At 32.7% G+C, this 14,291-nt stretch overlaps 2 protein-coding genes across 6 annotated transcripts; both read right to left on the bottom strand.

Moving 5' to 3' along the window:
• Positions 1-3,163: 3,163 nt before the first annotated feature.
• Positions 3,164-4,884, bottom strand: LOC116345226 (protein phosphatase inhibitor 2-like). Its single transcript, XM_031774430.1, has 6 exons — positions 4,670-4,884; positions 4,373-4,531; positions 4,200-4,233; positions 4,015-4,142; positions 3,813-3,910; positions 3,164-3,665 (listed from the first exon to the last, which is right to left on the bottom strand). Exons 2-6 carry the CDS (start codon positions 4,474-4,476, stop codon positions 3,523-3,525), a joined length of 507 nt encoding a protein of 168 aa, XP_031630290.1. The 5' UTR covers positions 4,477-4,531; positions 4,670-4,884; the 3' UTR covers positions 3,164-3,522.
• A 1,317-nt stretch (positions 4,885-6,201) lies between these two features.
• LOC116345150 (85/88 kDa calcium-independent phospholipase A2) lies at positions 6,202-14,136 on the bottom strand. Of its 5 annotated transcripts, none has more exons than XM_031774264.1 (15): positions 14,019-14,136; positions 13,289-13,710; positions 11,823-12,046; positions 11,412-11,616; positions 11,258-11,348; positions 11,000-11,170; positions 10,490-10,618; positions 10,062-10,230; positions 8,948-9,448; positions 8,729-8,876; positions 7,985-8,649; positions 7,779-7,796; positions 7,374-7,709; positions 7,207-7,300; positions 6,202-7,135 (listed from the first exon to the last, which is right to left on the bottom strand). In XM_031774264.1, exons 3-15 carry the CDS (start codon positions 11,866-11,868, stop codon positions 6,997-6,999), a joined length of 2,712 nt encoding a protein of 903 aa, XP_031630124.1. In that variant the 5' UTR covers positions 11,869-12,046; positions 13,289-13,710; positions 14,019-14,136; the 3' UTR covers positions 6,202-6,996. The 5 variants fall into 5 exon arrangements, with proteins under 5 accessions (XP_031630124.1, XP_031630126.1, XP_031630128.1 ...); XM_031774266.1 differs by having other exon boundaries at positions 11,823-12,028; XM_031774268.1 differs by having other exon boundaries at positions 13,289-13,459; positions 14,019-14,129.
• Between the last annotated feature and the right edge of the window lie 155 nt (positions 14,137-14,291).

Genomic DNA, 14,291 nt, shown 5'->3' with positions numbered 1-14,291 from the left:
ACAAGTGTACAGTGATATCGTTTATTTTGTACAGCTTTGATTATTGATTTGTAAATAAGTGAATGTGACTGACTGATTTTACTTCATATATTGTCCAAGAGGATACGGGAAATAACAAAAGCAAAATAAAAACAAAAAGTACTGCATATGGTCTTTGTTTTATCTATTTCGTTTTTTTTTCATCCTGTTGGATGCACAGAAACTCGATCAAGCTATAAACCAGGTTGCATTGCTTTCCAGCATATACAAACTCACAAATACATCTTCGGGGCTTTTTCGTGCTATGTATGCATAAAGGCGTTGAAAAACCCAAAGAATATATGTGTGATTTTGTGTATGCGTGTATTTGTGTGTATAATAGAAAGAGAAAGGAAGACAGTGCGTATTTGTCTATCTTTTGAGCTATTCTATGTATGTGAATGGCTATCTAACGCAATCATTGACTATATTTTTCTTGCGAATCAATTTTGTTAAGCCTCGGGGCCAATGTGCATTGCATAAAAGCCTACACATTGAACGTGAAAAACAGCAACGTATACAACATTAAAAACGACGCCAACGAAGACAACGAGGATTGCGACGGAGATGAAGACGACAACCATTGCAAATAATATGATGGACGCGTTTATATTTTCTGATGTTGTTACATCAGTAATATACGAAGACTGGAACGAATTGCGCCAAAATGCAAAACAACGGGGCCCAAGAGTGTTGAAGGTATGCATATATGTAGTCATCGAAAGAGGCAAAAGTATTGTATATCAAAAAAAATGTATGTTAAAGCCTTAGCTGGCCAAAATGTTGAAGAGTCAACAACAAAGTATGGCAGAGAAACGACGCGTATTTGCATCGAGATCAAATGCACAAATTTTCTAATTTCTATGCAATCCAAATGGGTATTACGAAGCATCGAACGATAATAATATGTGTAGATGGTGGTTTGATTTCGTTCATTTTGCGGTTGCTTTAGTTAGTTATGTTCTATGTGCATTTCGTTTGAAGGCTTATTTCGTTCGTCTATCGTTTGCTTGTTAGCATGAGCATGGGTGAGTTTGTACGTGTATGCGTTTTTACTTTTCTCTAGTTGCCACTCTCTCCCATTCGAAATGCGTCATTATTTTTGAAGGTGGTTTTCGCTCTCATATCCAAACGCACAGATGCAGTTACGCATACACGATATTATGGCAATTGCATTTACCAACGACGGTGACGGTGACGGTGACAATTGTAACAACAAAATGTGAAACGTTGTGAACCATTTGAAATTCGTAAATGGTAATTATAACAGCAACTACTTTTCACATGCATAGCATTGCAAAGGAAAAAACGGTGACCGAAACACACACACACACACACACACATTAAGCAAACTCGAGGTATAAAATTGATTTGTATCGTTCGAGACCATTTCGCCGTGTGTATTGTAGTTGAAATATATCAGGTATTTTCTCCCAAAATATATTTTATGGAAAAATAAATATGTGAGAGCGTGCAGAATTGAATGTGGTATGGATCTTCCGCGGACAAAGAGGGGTACGCTAACGATCACTAACAACAACTGCAATTGAAAAATATTGATATTTCAATGAGCTATTCCGGCGATTTTTTGTACTACACCCAAGGAGTTAGCAAGCGGGAAATTGAGATTGGACCTTAATTCACCGAATTCATCCATAATTCAGGCCTTTATCACGCTCCATCATAAATCTGTGGAGGCAAACTTCATTTTTGAGTCGATTTATATGGATATGTTGAAAAAGTGTTTTTTGTAAAAATCCAGATTTTATGACAGTTTCCTTACACCATACGTAGCGAGGAACACATTTTTTAGGTGGGCTATATGAATATTTTTGCAGATTTAAATGAACAGGGAAAAAGTATATATTCGTCTCAGCACGAATAAGTCGACAACTACATATACGTATAAATATTTTATCCGTGAATACAGAAATAGCGACGGATGTATTAAGAACTTTTCATGGATACACATCGCACGGACATACAATTCATCCGTATTCGCCAGCTTAGTTTAACGGATACGGATAAAATATATATCCGCATCCGTGACGGGTACGGATGAAGTTGTCATCCGTGGGAGTAGTGACAGTGAGCCCTTGCGTGTATTGATGTATCGCCATGTGAATGCTGGTTTATGTTTACCTTTACAAAATCGAATCTGATGTTCGTTTTGTGATATACATGCACGTTTGCAATAACTTAAGCACCGTAGAAGCTTGTGAATATTACACTATTAACAAAATACATAATCTGGCTAGTTTTGAGGAAATTTTAATGGAAAATAAGGATTTTATCAATTTTTCGATTTTTTGCTCAGAATCGAAAATTTTGTATTGAAAGTGTTCCTAATTTTGACTCAAATTGCTTCAAACTTTCAGAATGTTATTTTTTGTTGAAAAAAAAAAAAAAAACCATGTAAAGTTTCATGCCCTTACATTGTCTGGTATAGGATTTTTGTGAATGTTTTTATGAGAAGTGTGTTGAAAATTAACGTCAGATTCTGCTTCAAAGTGCTAAAAATGCACCAAAAAAATGATTCTTTTCAATCGTCTAGGGCTGGCGAGTTGAATTCGTTGTCATAGTCGTTTCTATGACTTTCCTAGAAAGGTTATTGGGGTACGATTTTTGATTCTCGAAAAAATATAAAAATCGAACCACTCTAATACATATAGAAATATGGTCAGTGTGAAATACAAGGTGAAATGATTTGTGTGTATCATTGAATTCATTTCATCTATTTTTTTCGAGCGTATAAATTTAGCACTTTGAAATGAATTTGTCGATTTTCGACCATCGACGGACTTAGTTTTAATAAATATTCATGTAAACATCAGGATTTTTTTTGAAGACATAGCCACACAATGAGAACGTTATTCCCTACATACATACGCTCTTTGATCGTTCCACTATTAAAATCAAATGAGTTTAGGATTTATTTTAACATGGTTTTTTATATCATTGACGGATTTTTTATATAATTTTATTACGTAGGAGACAAAAAAAAAATCGATAAAATATCACATTAAAATATAGAAATGTATATTTTCTCAGGAAGAGGCCGATTGAATTCTGTGGAAACGAGAATGAGAAAAAAACGCCAACAAACCATATGTGTTATTGTCTCATTTTATTAATGTTATTTGAATGAGCAGTAAATTGTTTTTATTAAATTATAAATCAATCTCTTAATCAATATATTGGTAGTCGCATAGAAGTGCCTATCGATTTCTTACAATTCTAATCATTTCGCATTTAATGTAAAAAAATGGTTGTGAAGCTCATGTTTATGCATATTATGGTGTAATGTGTATGAGTGATCAACTCAATTGTTCTCTTTATCTTGCTTAACAATGTTGTTTGCTGATTTTCATTTGATTAAGGTCGACAAAAATCACATTGAATTATTTATCCTGAAATCATTATTGATGGAAAACATCAAAGGCGCGGATTGCTTTCAAGGTTATAATTGCATGGAAGAATTGGTCCGGTAAAGTACACTCCAGTTTACTTCGCTGATGGTGATGATTCATCTACTTCAATTCGTTCATCTTCGTCTTCATCCTGTTCCATTAATTGACGTGCCCGTAAAACTGCTTCGAATTCATTATAGTGCAATTTGCGACGTCTTTCAAAATCTTTTCGTTTTTCTATTATAAATACAACAACAAATATATCGTAAAATGAAATAGAAACGAAACGATTTTAAATTTACATTAAATGCAATGCACTGTTCATTCGCCCACACAACAGCCGATTGTATATTCAAATACACATGTAATCGTTTTTCAACTTACGTAATTCCTCTTCGGTTTCAATGATTTGATCTTCATCTTCACTATCCTCTTCAAGTGATTGATCGATAAATTGAGAGTGTGTTAGCGTCTTTTGCAGTCTATACACAAAAGAACAACATATGCATTTTTTAAAATAAAATAACTCCAAATTAAATTGAAAAAATGCGCAAAAGAACGAAAAAAAAGTGTTAATGGTGCTTACTTTTCGGCCAATAAATTAGCATCTAGTTCATCGACATTGACATCATGTTCGTAATGGAATGGAGTTTTCGGTTCATTAATTTTCATGTGACCATAATCTTTATCGGCAGGATGATGTGTCAATTGTACCTAAATGCAATAATATGTTAATATTTGCTAAATTGATTAATGTTTGTTTAAATTTACATTGATTTCATCAAACTTAGTACTCTTATTGATGCTGTATTTATTTTATTGTTGTTGTTGTTGTTGTTGTTGTTGTTGGAGTTGTTGTTGTGTTCGCCGATATTAAAGCAAAAGAAAATATTCGATAAAATCTCAAACTGAAATCAATTGGAACACGGAAAAAGTGTGCATACCCGGGTGTTTCATGCTTTTCGAAACTTTTGGATGTTTTTAAAATGCCTTTGACGGGACTACGATGCTGGTGAGCGGTTGATGCGGCTGGTTTATTTGTTGCCATAATTTACAACGCAAAATAGAATCTCACTTCAAACGATCGGAATATATCGAATTTCCTATAAATATAATTGTGACAATAAAAAAAAGAATATTCAATGGTATTGCGTCGTAGTTTTCTAACACAAACTCCACTTGTTTCACGCAATTAAAATAAAAAAAACTAAATCGATATGTTCGGCTTTAATGTAACTCACAATTGTACAATAATTTTGCACCAATTATTCAATGCTTCGCAGTGGTATTCACTTTAATTTCACACGCTGATTGATTGGCGAAAAGACAACAATTCTATGGTATGCAGTATAATATAAGGCTGATTTAAGTACAAAATATTTCTTGAAAAAATTAAATTCCATTTATAGAAAACTTTATGTTTTTATTATGAATATCATTTTGATCTGTCAGTTTTCTTCGCATGACTTTTTTATTCCGATGAATTGATTTAGCCAAATGATGGCGAAATGTTGCTCAAGTCGAAACATTATCATTTCAGATGGCGAATTCACTACGATGTATGTACAAGTACATGCACATGTAATACATGTCATAATGAATGTTTACAAGAAAGTTCGTCGTCATTGACTTTGTAAGGTTTTTTTTTTTACTTTTTGTTTCATTTATGAGGAGATAATTGAATGTTTTATTTTTTTGTTAATATTTTACCTGTTTGTAGCCGCTATATGAAAAATGCAAATAACATGTTGAATGCAATATCTCTGCTGTCGCAAGTCGGACAAACTACAATAATTAACACAAATTATGCACATTTTATTCATCATTTATTTCATTTTTGTGTAGTGCATTCAGCATTCCATTCATGCAATCAATACATTTCATCATGTACTTTCTTTCAATATATTGTGTATGACATTTTCATTCAAATGAAATGCATTTTACTTTTATAATATAATATCCGATTTCATAATGTTTCAATAAAACTTTTCTATAGATACATTAAAAACATTATTACAAGGTACAATTTTGTTTGTTTTGTCAATTTCAATAATCTTCATTCAAATTTTGTGAACATTTATTGATTAATAAACGAGTTCCTTGACAATTGTCTTAAATTATTTGTTGATCTTGAATGTTAAACCATCTCGCATAGAAAAGTATGAAAACTATTAATGGTTAAAATTCTGTCGCACATGTTGTTGTAAATAGGTACAAAAAATCAAATAAAAATATGATTGTGGAGGGAAAAATTGTTTTGCTTGCACTTGATCCAAAGGTGATCTTTGTCGAAAAAGCAAATGAACTGCCGTTGGGAATTTTGGTTGTTGTTGTGTGAATTGAATTATGAGAAAAAATGGCGTAAATAGTATGATTTATTTTATTTTTGTCTGTGTGAGAGAAATTGTCTTTAAAAAGTCTTATTGAAGCATTTTTGTTTTTAAGCAGTTGTAATGATTTTATTGTCATTAAATTTTTTTTATCAAATCGGAAATGAAAAATGAATCAACTCGAAAAATTCTCAAAATATTCATGCAATTTTTTTTTGGGGGTAAATTGATCTTTTGTGGGTTTAAAGCTTTAATTTTTGTGTTTGGTAATCTCGTTTCTGAATGTTTATGCTAGGTGTTTTGGTATCGAATTCAGAAATATAACAATCGTGTATTTGTGTGTGACACTTAAAAAATATTTGTAAATTTCGGTAACATTCTTTCATTTTAATGAATGGATATGATTTTAATTTATACATCTCTTGTGGTTTTTATATGCGGCATTTAAAAAGCGAAACACAAAAAAAAAAACGTCAATTTTATTTCCAACTTTGGCACATTAACGATTTCAACTACTACATTGTTGTGAATAAGTTACTAAAAGTATAGAGATTTTGTGTTATGTCATTTCTGATGGTTTAAATACTTTTTTTTGTTGCTGAACATTTTTTTCTTCATTTTCTGAATAAATAAATCTTTTCTGTTTTCTTTACGAAGGAATGCATTGGATCCATTCACATTTAATCGTCTTTTTTATTTTCTTTATAAATGGAGTACAGTGAGCGATCAGATTTTAAAAGTAATTGGAATTTATGAACATCCTGAACTTTCACCTTGGTTTTAAGTTGTGAATTTTGAATTTTTTTTGTTCACCGAACTGTTAAATTTTTTTATTTTCAGTGTGCAACGCTGGTATTCAATATGAGATTTTCTTTCGATAAATAAATAATTTTAATACATCACATTACTTAACGTTTAGAAATCACAACAACAATTCAATACAAGCAAGAAAAGACATATTCTATTATGAATAAACCTGCATTCAGGCTACGAACAAATGAGCCGATATTTGAAAATGTACACTGTAATTGTAGTTGGTTTCCGTTTTATTTGGAACGTGTGCAATTGTTTTTTTTTTTTTTTTTTTTTTGGTTTTCTCTTAAAATCTTTTTCAATAGTTAACATATTTTATGACATCGATAGATAAAGTGAGGTGATTTTTTTTTCTTACATCAAATTGTTGACAAAATAACAAATAACAGTTTGTATAGAGAATTGAGGATGTATTGTTTTCTAATCTATTTGATTAAATTTATCATTTCGATGACCTTATTTCGATTTTTATGCATATAAGCTTTAGCCTCAAATAACATTTTAATTAGTTTTATGTCGTTTTTCTCGTCCATTGCAATATCCTCGGACATTTGTGGATTGAATCTGTGGATTAAACAAATAATATTTATTATATTTTCTATGTCGAACAGTGTTTGTGAAAGATTTTTGTTTACCGGAAATATGGTGTTCCAATCATACTACACCAGGCTCTTGCTCGGTCAACAACTCGTCCATCTGCGGCTGTTGCTTGATCGACAAGCAAATTACCTATATTTTTAAAATATCAAATTCAGTTTTTATTTTTTTAACTTTTAAACTGACGAAATAATATTGATTTTACCAATGGCCGATGCGCCTTGAGTTAATTTATACATATCAATCAAACTTTCAGGTCGAAAAACATCGATATCCTTTAGTTCAGTGACTGGAATTAATCCAGTGCCAAGTGAAACAACCACTGAAACGGGCATTATTTCCGATTTTCGTCCAACACTGTGTAAAGCCATATTATATTCATGAATCTCGGTCATTGCATCCAATGTTGGATTATTTGCGATAAGGCCACCATCTAAAAAGTAATCGAATGCTCGGAAATATGATGGTGCAGCACCAGTTGCACGAGCTGCTTTCCAAATGAGTTGCTTATCAGGCGGTGGTGGAGGACAACGACGATTTTCTACACGATTTGAACATTGAAAATTATGTTTATTTCAAATTCGAATTAAGCGCATTAAGAAATACTTACGATCTGGTGTTACGATGCCTACAAAATTGAAAATATGAAAATAATATCGTCCAATTAATATGATGTGTTTTTCTTTCTTTCTGTACACCAGAGCTGTTACAGAAACCACGAAGGATAGGACAATTTTTTTGTGAGTCACTAGTGCCCACACAGTTCTCCGGTATCAATATCAGCTCTAGTGCAGAAAAAAATTGAATATTACTCACCCAGAATATCACTAGCCGATTTATAGTTGCGGAAAAAGTGTAAATCAACTGGTTTCCGATCAGCCATAACACCTGTAACCATAACCTTGGGATTTTTTATGTCAGTCATAACCGTATTTGCACCTAAAGTGTCTTTCAATAAATTCTCAAGATTGTCACTGGTGTATGGACGTGAACCAATAAATGCCTGTTCTTTCATGCGCAGATACAAGCACATGCATTGTTTCATTGTTTTACCGGCGCCCAGTGCTAACGCCAATATTCCACCCGTACTTGTACCGGCAACCCAATCAAACATATGATGTATTGGTGTATTTGCTATATGCTCAATTTCCAATAGCATTTGTACCAAAACCAATCCACGAATACCACCGCCATCCATACATAATAGCCGTCCACGACCCAACTCCGAACGTTTTTCATTGGTTTCGGTGGTTGTATGGACGGTGGTTTCGGTTTCATCATTTTCACCATCGGCTGCATCAACACCTTCCATGTCTTCGTCCGCTTCGTCACCATGACTTATCGTTTCCGATTCATTGTCAAAACGGATGAGATTTGGTGCTGTTTCCTTCTTCAAAAACATACTCAACAAAGTATCCATAATTGTACGTCCTTTTTCCTCAGCGCTCACATCAACAATCGCTCGAACTGGCTCCTGAGGACTAATCAAGTATGTAATTTCATCATTTTCTTTTCTCAACTCACACAACTGATAAATTTAAAAAGAAAAATATGTCTTACCCAGTTGGTGAGTCTATGCTGGATGAATTCGATAGAAAGTTGGTAATATTATTGGCTATGTTATTTCGATGCGATCGACTTGTGGATGCTAACACTTGGTAAATTTGTTCACGACGTTCCGGTGATTCGGGTTGCTCCGGTGGAATACCTGATAAAATCAATTTGGATATATTAAGTATTTTTGGCAGAATTTTAAATTTAATTTCAGGTGTTTAATACCATTGTAATCACCGCTGAAGTTACAACCACTGGGACAAGTTGTATTGCTCTCATGGCAACGCAGTGCACCAACCGAATGAAGAATGTACAAAATATTATCGTCTGCATTTCGATGTGAGCTTTTGCCAACCATATGACGTGGCGTTTTTCCTTGTCCATTTGGTCGATCGAAATCAGCACCAAACACAATTAGACACTGTACCATTGGCAGTAGTTTCTTTTCAATGGCAATATGCAACGGTGTATTACCATCTTTGTCAACAATATCCACTTCAGCCTCGTGTGCTAACAATGCAACGGCACACTCAATGCTGTTCTTTTCGACCATAATATGCAGTGCACTCTTTTCGTCAAAATTGACAGCATTTACATTGCATCCGCGTAAAATTAACTCTAACAACACTTCGCGTGAAGTGCTCCAGTGCAATGGTGTTCCACCATTTTTCATTTCACTGGTTGCCAATTTGCGTGTGTCCAATTCACGGCAAACGGCTATAGTACCTGTTAGGCACAGAGAAAAAAATGGACACGTAATATGAGTAAAAATACACGTAATTACTACAATATATGGAATATTTTTAAATTAATTTATAACATAGAACAACACAGTGTAAGATATTCATTTAATTAAATTAACAAACAAATTGCTATCCAAAACGTCCGAAACTGATGACTGACTACTCGGTTATTACTTTTGGAATAGAATATTTATGCCCGACAAATCATCAGTTTCGAAAATTTCGAGTATTCGAAAAGGTTTCTGTCATTTTCTGAACGGTTCTGGCAAAACTTCGTACTCTATTTCATGGTAAAATCCATTTTCCATCAATTACATGGAGTTTTGTCAGCATTAAATTATTGCTTGGAACCGCTTGGAATACAAAATCAATAAAATAAAATTGTTCACGCAAAAAAATTGAAAATGCTTAATTTTCAGTTGTTTCATTCAATTTTACACTAGATTAAATCGAGCAAACCAGCGTTTCTGGTGAATTACACTGACGGAGATTTGAAAGCAAAATCAATTCAATTCAATTAGAGCTAATTATCGTGAATCAATGAAAAAAAACGTATTTCGTTATTTGCTTCAAGCTTTTATTAGCCAATCACTTACTGTTATTATTTGGTCCTTTAGTTTTAGCACTTTGTATATTGGCATCAGCACCAGCGGCCAGCAATGCTTTTACGCAGTCCGGTTTATCCCATTGACAGCTCAGATGTAACGGTGTATAGCCTTCGTTGTTCAAATTATTTATGTTTTCAGTGCTTTTTGTGACTAATAACTGGCGATGGCGATCCAAATGTGTCAAAGTTTGCAAGCACCGTCAACCACAACACCGTTTTGTGGTAAATGAATGAGTAATACGAATGAAATATTGAAAGGAAGAAAAAAAAGAAGAAAGAAACGGTTCAACAAATTAAATTACAATTAATCTGAATGTATAGCATATACATGTGACCCGATACACGGCAAAGACATCTTGCATGTGTGCATGAGTGCGTGTGAGCACTGAGCATGTCAATGATTTGAGTCAAACTTACATTGATGATTTCTTTCGTGGTTGGTGCTGCATAATGAAATATCGAATTCATATTATTATCCAAATGATTGAGTTTACACTGCGGTAATAGTTTTTTAACCATTTCGAGGTGACTGCATTTGATAGCTAGCTACAAAAAATATTTACAAAATATAAAGAAATTATTCAAAATTGCGGAAATAATTTAAATTTTTAATTGTCTTGAAACCCTTAATTCAATTGAGATTGTAAAAATTAAGTTTTTGTTTATTTTAAAATAAAAAATTTTAAACAGGATTTTTCCGAATGAAAAAAAATATTTTGTTTTTATTTTTTTTTTTTTTATGATTTCACTTAATGTTAACAGTGTTATTGCTGAATTTCCAGAATTTTATTTCACGCAACATAAGTTATAAAAGTGTCAAATCATCTCACAAATTGGAACTTGTTTGAAGCGATATGATGACAATTCAAACGTCTTATTTATTTTTAGTTTTCCATGTTAAATTTGTGGCATATTAGCTGTACTTACTTGAATTGGTGTCATGTTTGTAACATAGTCAGCCTCATCAATTAGATCCAATACTTTAGGATGATTTATGTATTCGGTTAAATTAAAATTCGTGATCAAATGAGCTATTGTCCACGATGGATTCTCCAAAAGAATGTCGCACACTTTTTGTAGACCATTTATGTTATACATCTATTAAGACAAAAAGAAGAGATCAAGAGTTCAATAAAACAGCAATAAAATTGATTATTTATCATCAATCATTTGATGTAAATTCACCTCTTTGGCAATTGAAACAAACGTTGGCAGTCGATGCAAAAAAGAGTTGAATTTTTCTTCGGCTTCAGTCTGATTTGTTGCACGGTACAAGCTACAAATGTAAAAAAAAATCGTTATTTTGCCATTTTAAAGCATTAATGTGTTTTGTCTTTACCTGAATGCTGTGTTCAGATTGTCGCTGCATAGTCGATTCATTACAATTTCATACTGGATTTTTCGATTTTCAATTTGGCCAAGTGCCGGCCCATACAATACCATTCCCTCATCACGTAGCAACACTGGCAAATTTCCCAGCGAATCAGTTTTGATCTCGATTACCTTATTCGGACCAGCATCGGTGCCAAGTAAACTGCGTAGCACTATATTCAAATGAATTTTTATCCGTCAATATTATACAGTAAAATTGATTTAATTATTGTGTATTGCGAAATAGCAGGAAAAAAAAAACGAATTTGAAAATTAAGCGCAACTACTACATTTTTACACTACTACAAAAACTAACGAAATAGAAAAATTAAAAGCGGCTACTAAAAAAATCAAATAAAAAATACATTTTAGTACACACATTTAAGGCCTTTCAAATTTCTTGGATTTTTGAAAATCGACGGCATCGCTCTAATGATAATTACGTGCTTCAATCGAATTTTAAACAAAAGAGTGATGCTCTAGTCCTTATTTGAAAATGATCTGTGCCGCTTTGTCTCCATTCAGCAATCGCGTTTTCAAATATGCGCGCGAGTGTGCCTCAAAATAGGACGTGAAATCACAAAACTACGAAATTATTTGAAACTATAAAAAAATGCACAGCAAAATAAACGAAAAAGAATATATGATAAAACAAAAACACAAGAAAAACAATTGCTTTTAAAACACGGCTTTAAATATAAAATCTAGTTTCTTTTTGTTGCTGAATTTCTACAGAAATTGATTCAATAGAGTTTGTGGTGCGATGATGATCTTTTGAACTGTCTCACACGAGTCTTTCTTCTATTCGTCAGAGTATTCAAGTTGACAAAACTCTCTCAATGACTAATTGAGCTGAGCAACAACACACGCATACAATAAAACCATCACACGTGTGTGAGTTCCAATCACAAATCGATGTTTTAATCACTACGAACTATACTACTATTGGCAGCCCATATTACGATCAACATGTTTATTTAATACACTATCTGCCACTATACTATGAGACTTTACTCATTATTTCGAATGAATTCGTATTTTTTTTAAAAATAAATTGCTCTATGATACGACACACGCACATTCAAGAGTACATCTAACAAGTGTTTTTTTTTTCATGTTTATTTCTGACGCATTCTTATTACTTCAACATTCCAACAAAGCCCAGTCGAAAATTACATTCCATTTCAAGCGTGTAGTTGTGGCGATAAGAATACAAGTTTTCAATCACAACTTTGTTATACACAATTGCCGAGAAATTTAAGGCCATATAACTAATTTTGTTTTATTTGTAAGCAAAATATTTATGCTTTGATATTTTTTGGTGTGTTCAAGTCGGAAGTGTAGGGTGTTTACTAAGGTTCATGGTTTTTTTGTTGTTAAAGTTCTTCGAATGGGTCACACAGTTTCGGCATAATGACATTATAAATGACATTCATACACGTAAAACATACCGTGAATGGCATGAAACAACATTCATCAAGATTCCTTCTAATGAATGCATGATTTAATCATGCGACAACATATGGTGTTGAATTAATCAAATTATGACGTTGCAAAATGTTCACATTTTCTTTCCTTTGTTTCCACACTAAAATTTCTATTGCTACATTCATACAGATAATTTGTTTCGTCTTCGGATGTTTTTGGTAAGTTTTGCGGTTTTCGCTTGGGTCAAATAAATTGAATGAAATCTGTACATATTCACATGAATTATACCGAATAAAAACCATACATGCATATATATAGTACAATCACAAAATGATTCATGGGTTTTAATGGATAATAATAGAATATTGTCGAGATACGAGGTTATCTAATATCACAATCGATTACAATTCTTCTTACCATTGACAAACATGATGATTGCTTTGACGTTGCGTATACCAAAATGTTTCGAATTTGTGCAGCCTCTTCAATTTTCATGAATTTCAATCGGATGTGAGTTATATTTTTAATCTATTATGTTCGTCTGTCGTAATTGTTTTGTTTTGTATTTTTTCCCCACTACTGAAGTCACTACGTCGGTAAATGAAATTGATTTCATTCATTTAGTAATGTGTCTCGAACAATTTTATATTTTGCTAGCAAAATTCCAACGAACGCACATCAATCAGAAAACACAAAAGCGATTTGTTGTTCTTTGTTGTAAATAGTCTCTCTTCATTTGACATTCAATCACAAAACAATTATTTCGATTAATCAACAACAACAAAAAAAACGGTAATCGCTGTGTAAGTAAGATGCATAAGCAAAGCAGAAATGTTGCACTGCAAAAATAGAAAGCGAACACAAATTTGTCAATTAGGAAAAATGTCATGAAGTTTATTTAAATTGTTTCTGAATGAAAATCACATCAATTTGACAAATGAAACGCCATACAATGCCACTTCAAATTCGACTTTTAATTGTCAACGGTGGAATATTATCGAAGACGCTGAACTATGTTATTAATTTTCATTTGAACTTCGTTTGATTTTCCCACATTGAATTATTGATTGATACGGTGTTCAAACACATTTGTTTTTTGTTTTAAATTCACCATCAAATTTTCGTTTATAAAAATTTAATAAATTACGTTTTATATTATTGAAATGTGCAACCATCATTTAACCATTTCAAAACAGAAAACTAAACAAAAACATCACCAAGCAAATAAACTCGATAACGAAAGCACTACGAACATGAGATTTTCTACAATGATGTATGTCGTAGTTTGCACAATATTTGCTCGTATATATTGTGTTTTCCTTTTTTCCAATTGGTTTTTTTGATAGCTGTCAGTGACAGTGAAACAGCTGTGGCAATACCTCAACAAAATCGTTTAACAGTCAAATATGTTGCCAACTTA

Source organism: Contarinia nasturtii, unplaced genomic scaffold (assembly GCF_009176525.2).
Source record: "Contarinia nasturtii isolate CC-2019 unplaced genomic scaffold, AAFC_CNas_1.1 Cnas_scaffold_1240, whole genome shotgun sequence".
Lineage (NCBI taxonomy): Eukaryota > Metazoa > Arthropoda > Insecta > Diptera > Cecidomyiidae > Contarinia > Contarinia nasturtii.
The sequence above is the reverse complement of the archived record's forward strand: the minus strand, read 5'-3'. Positions and strand labels throughout refer to the sequence as shown.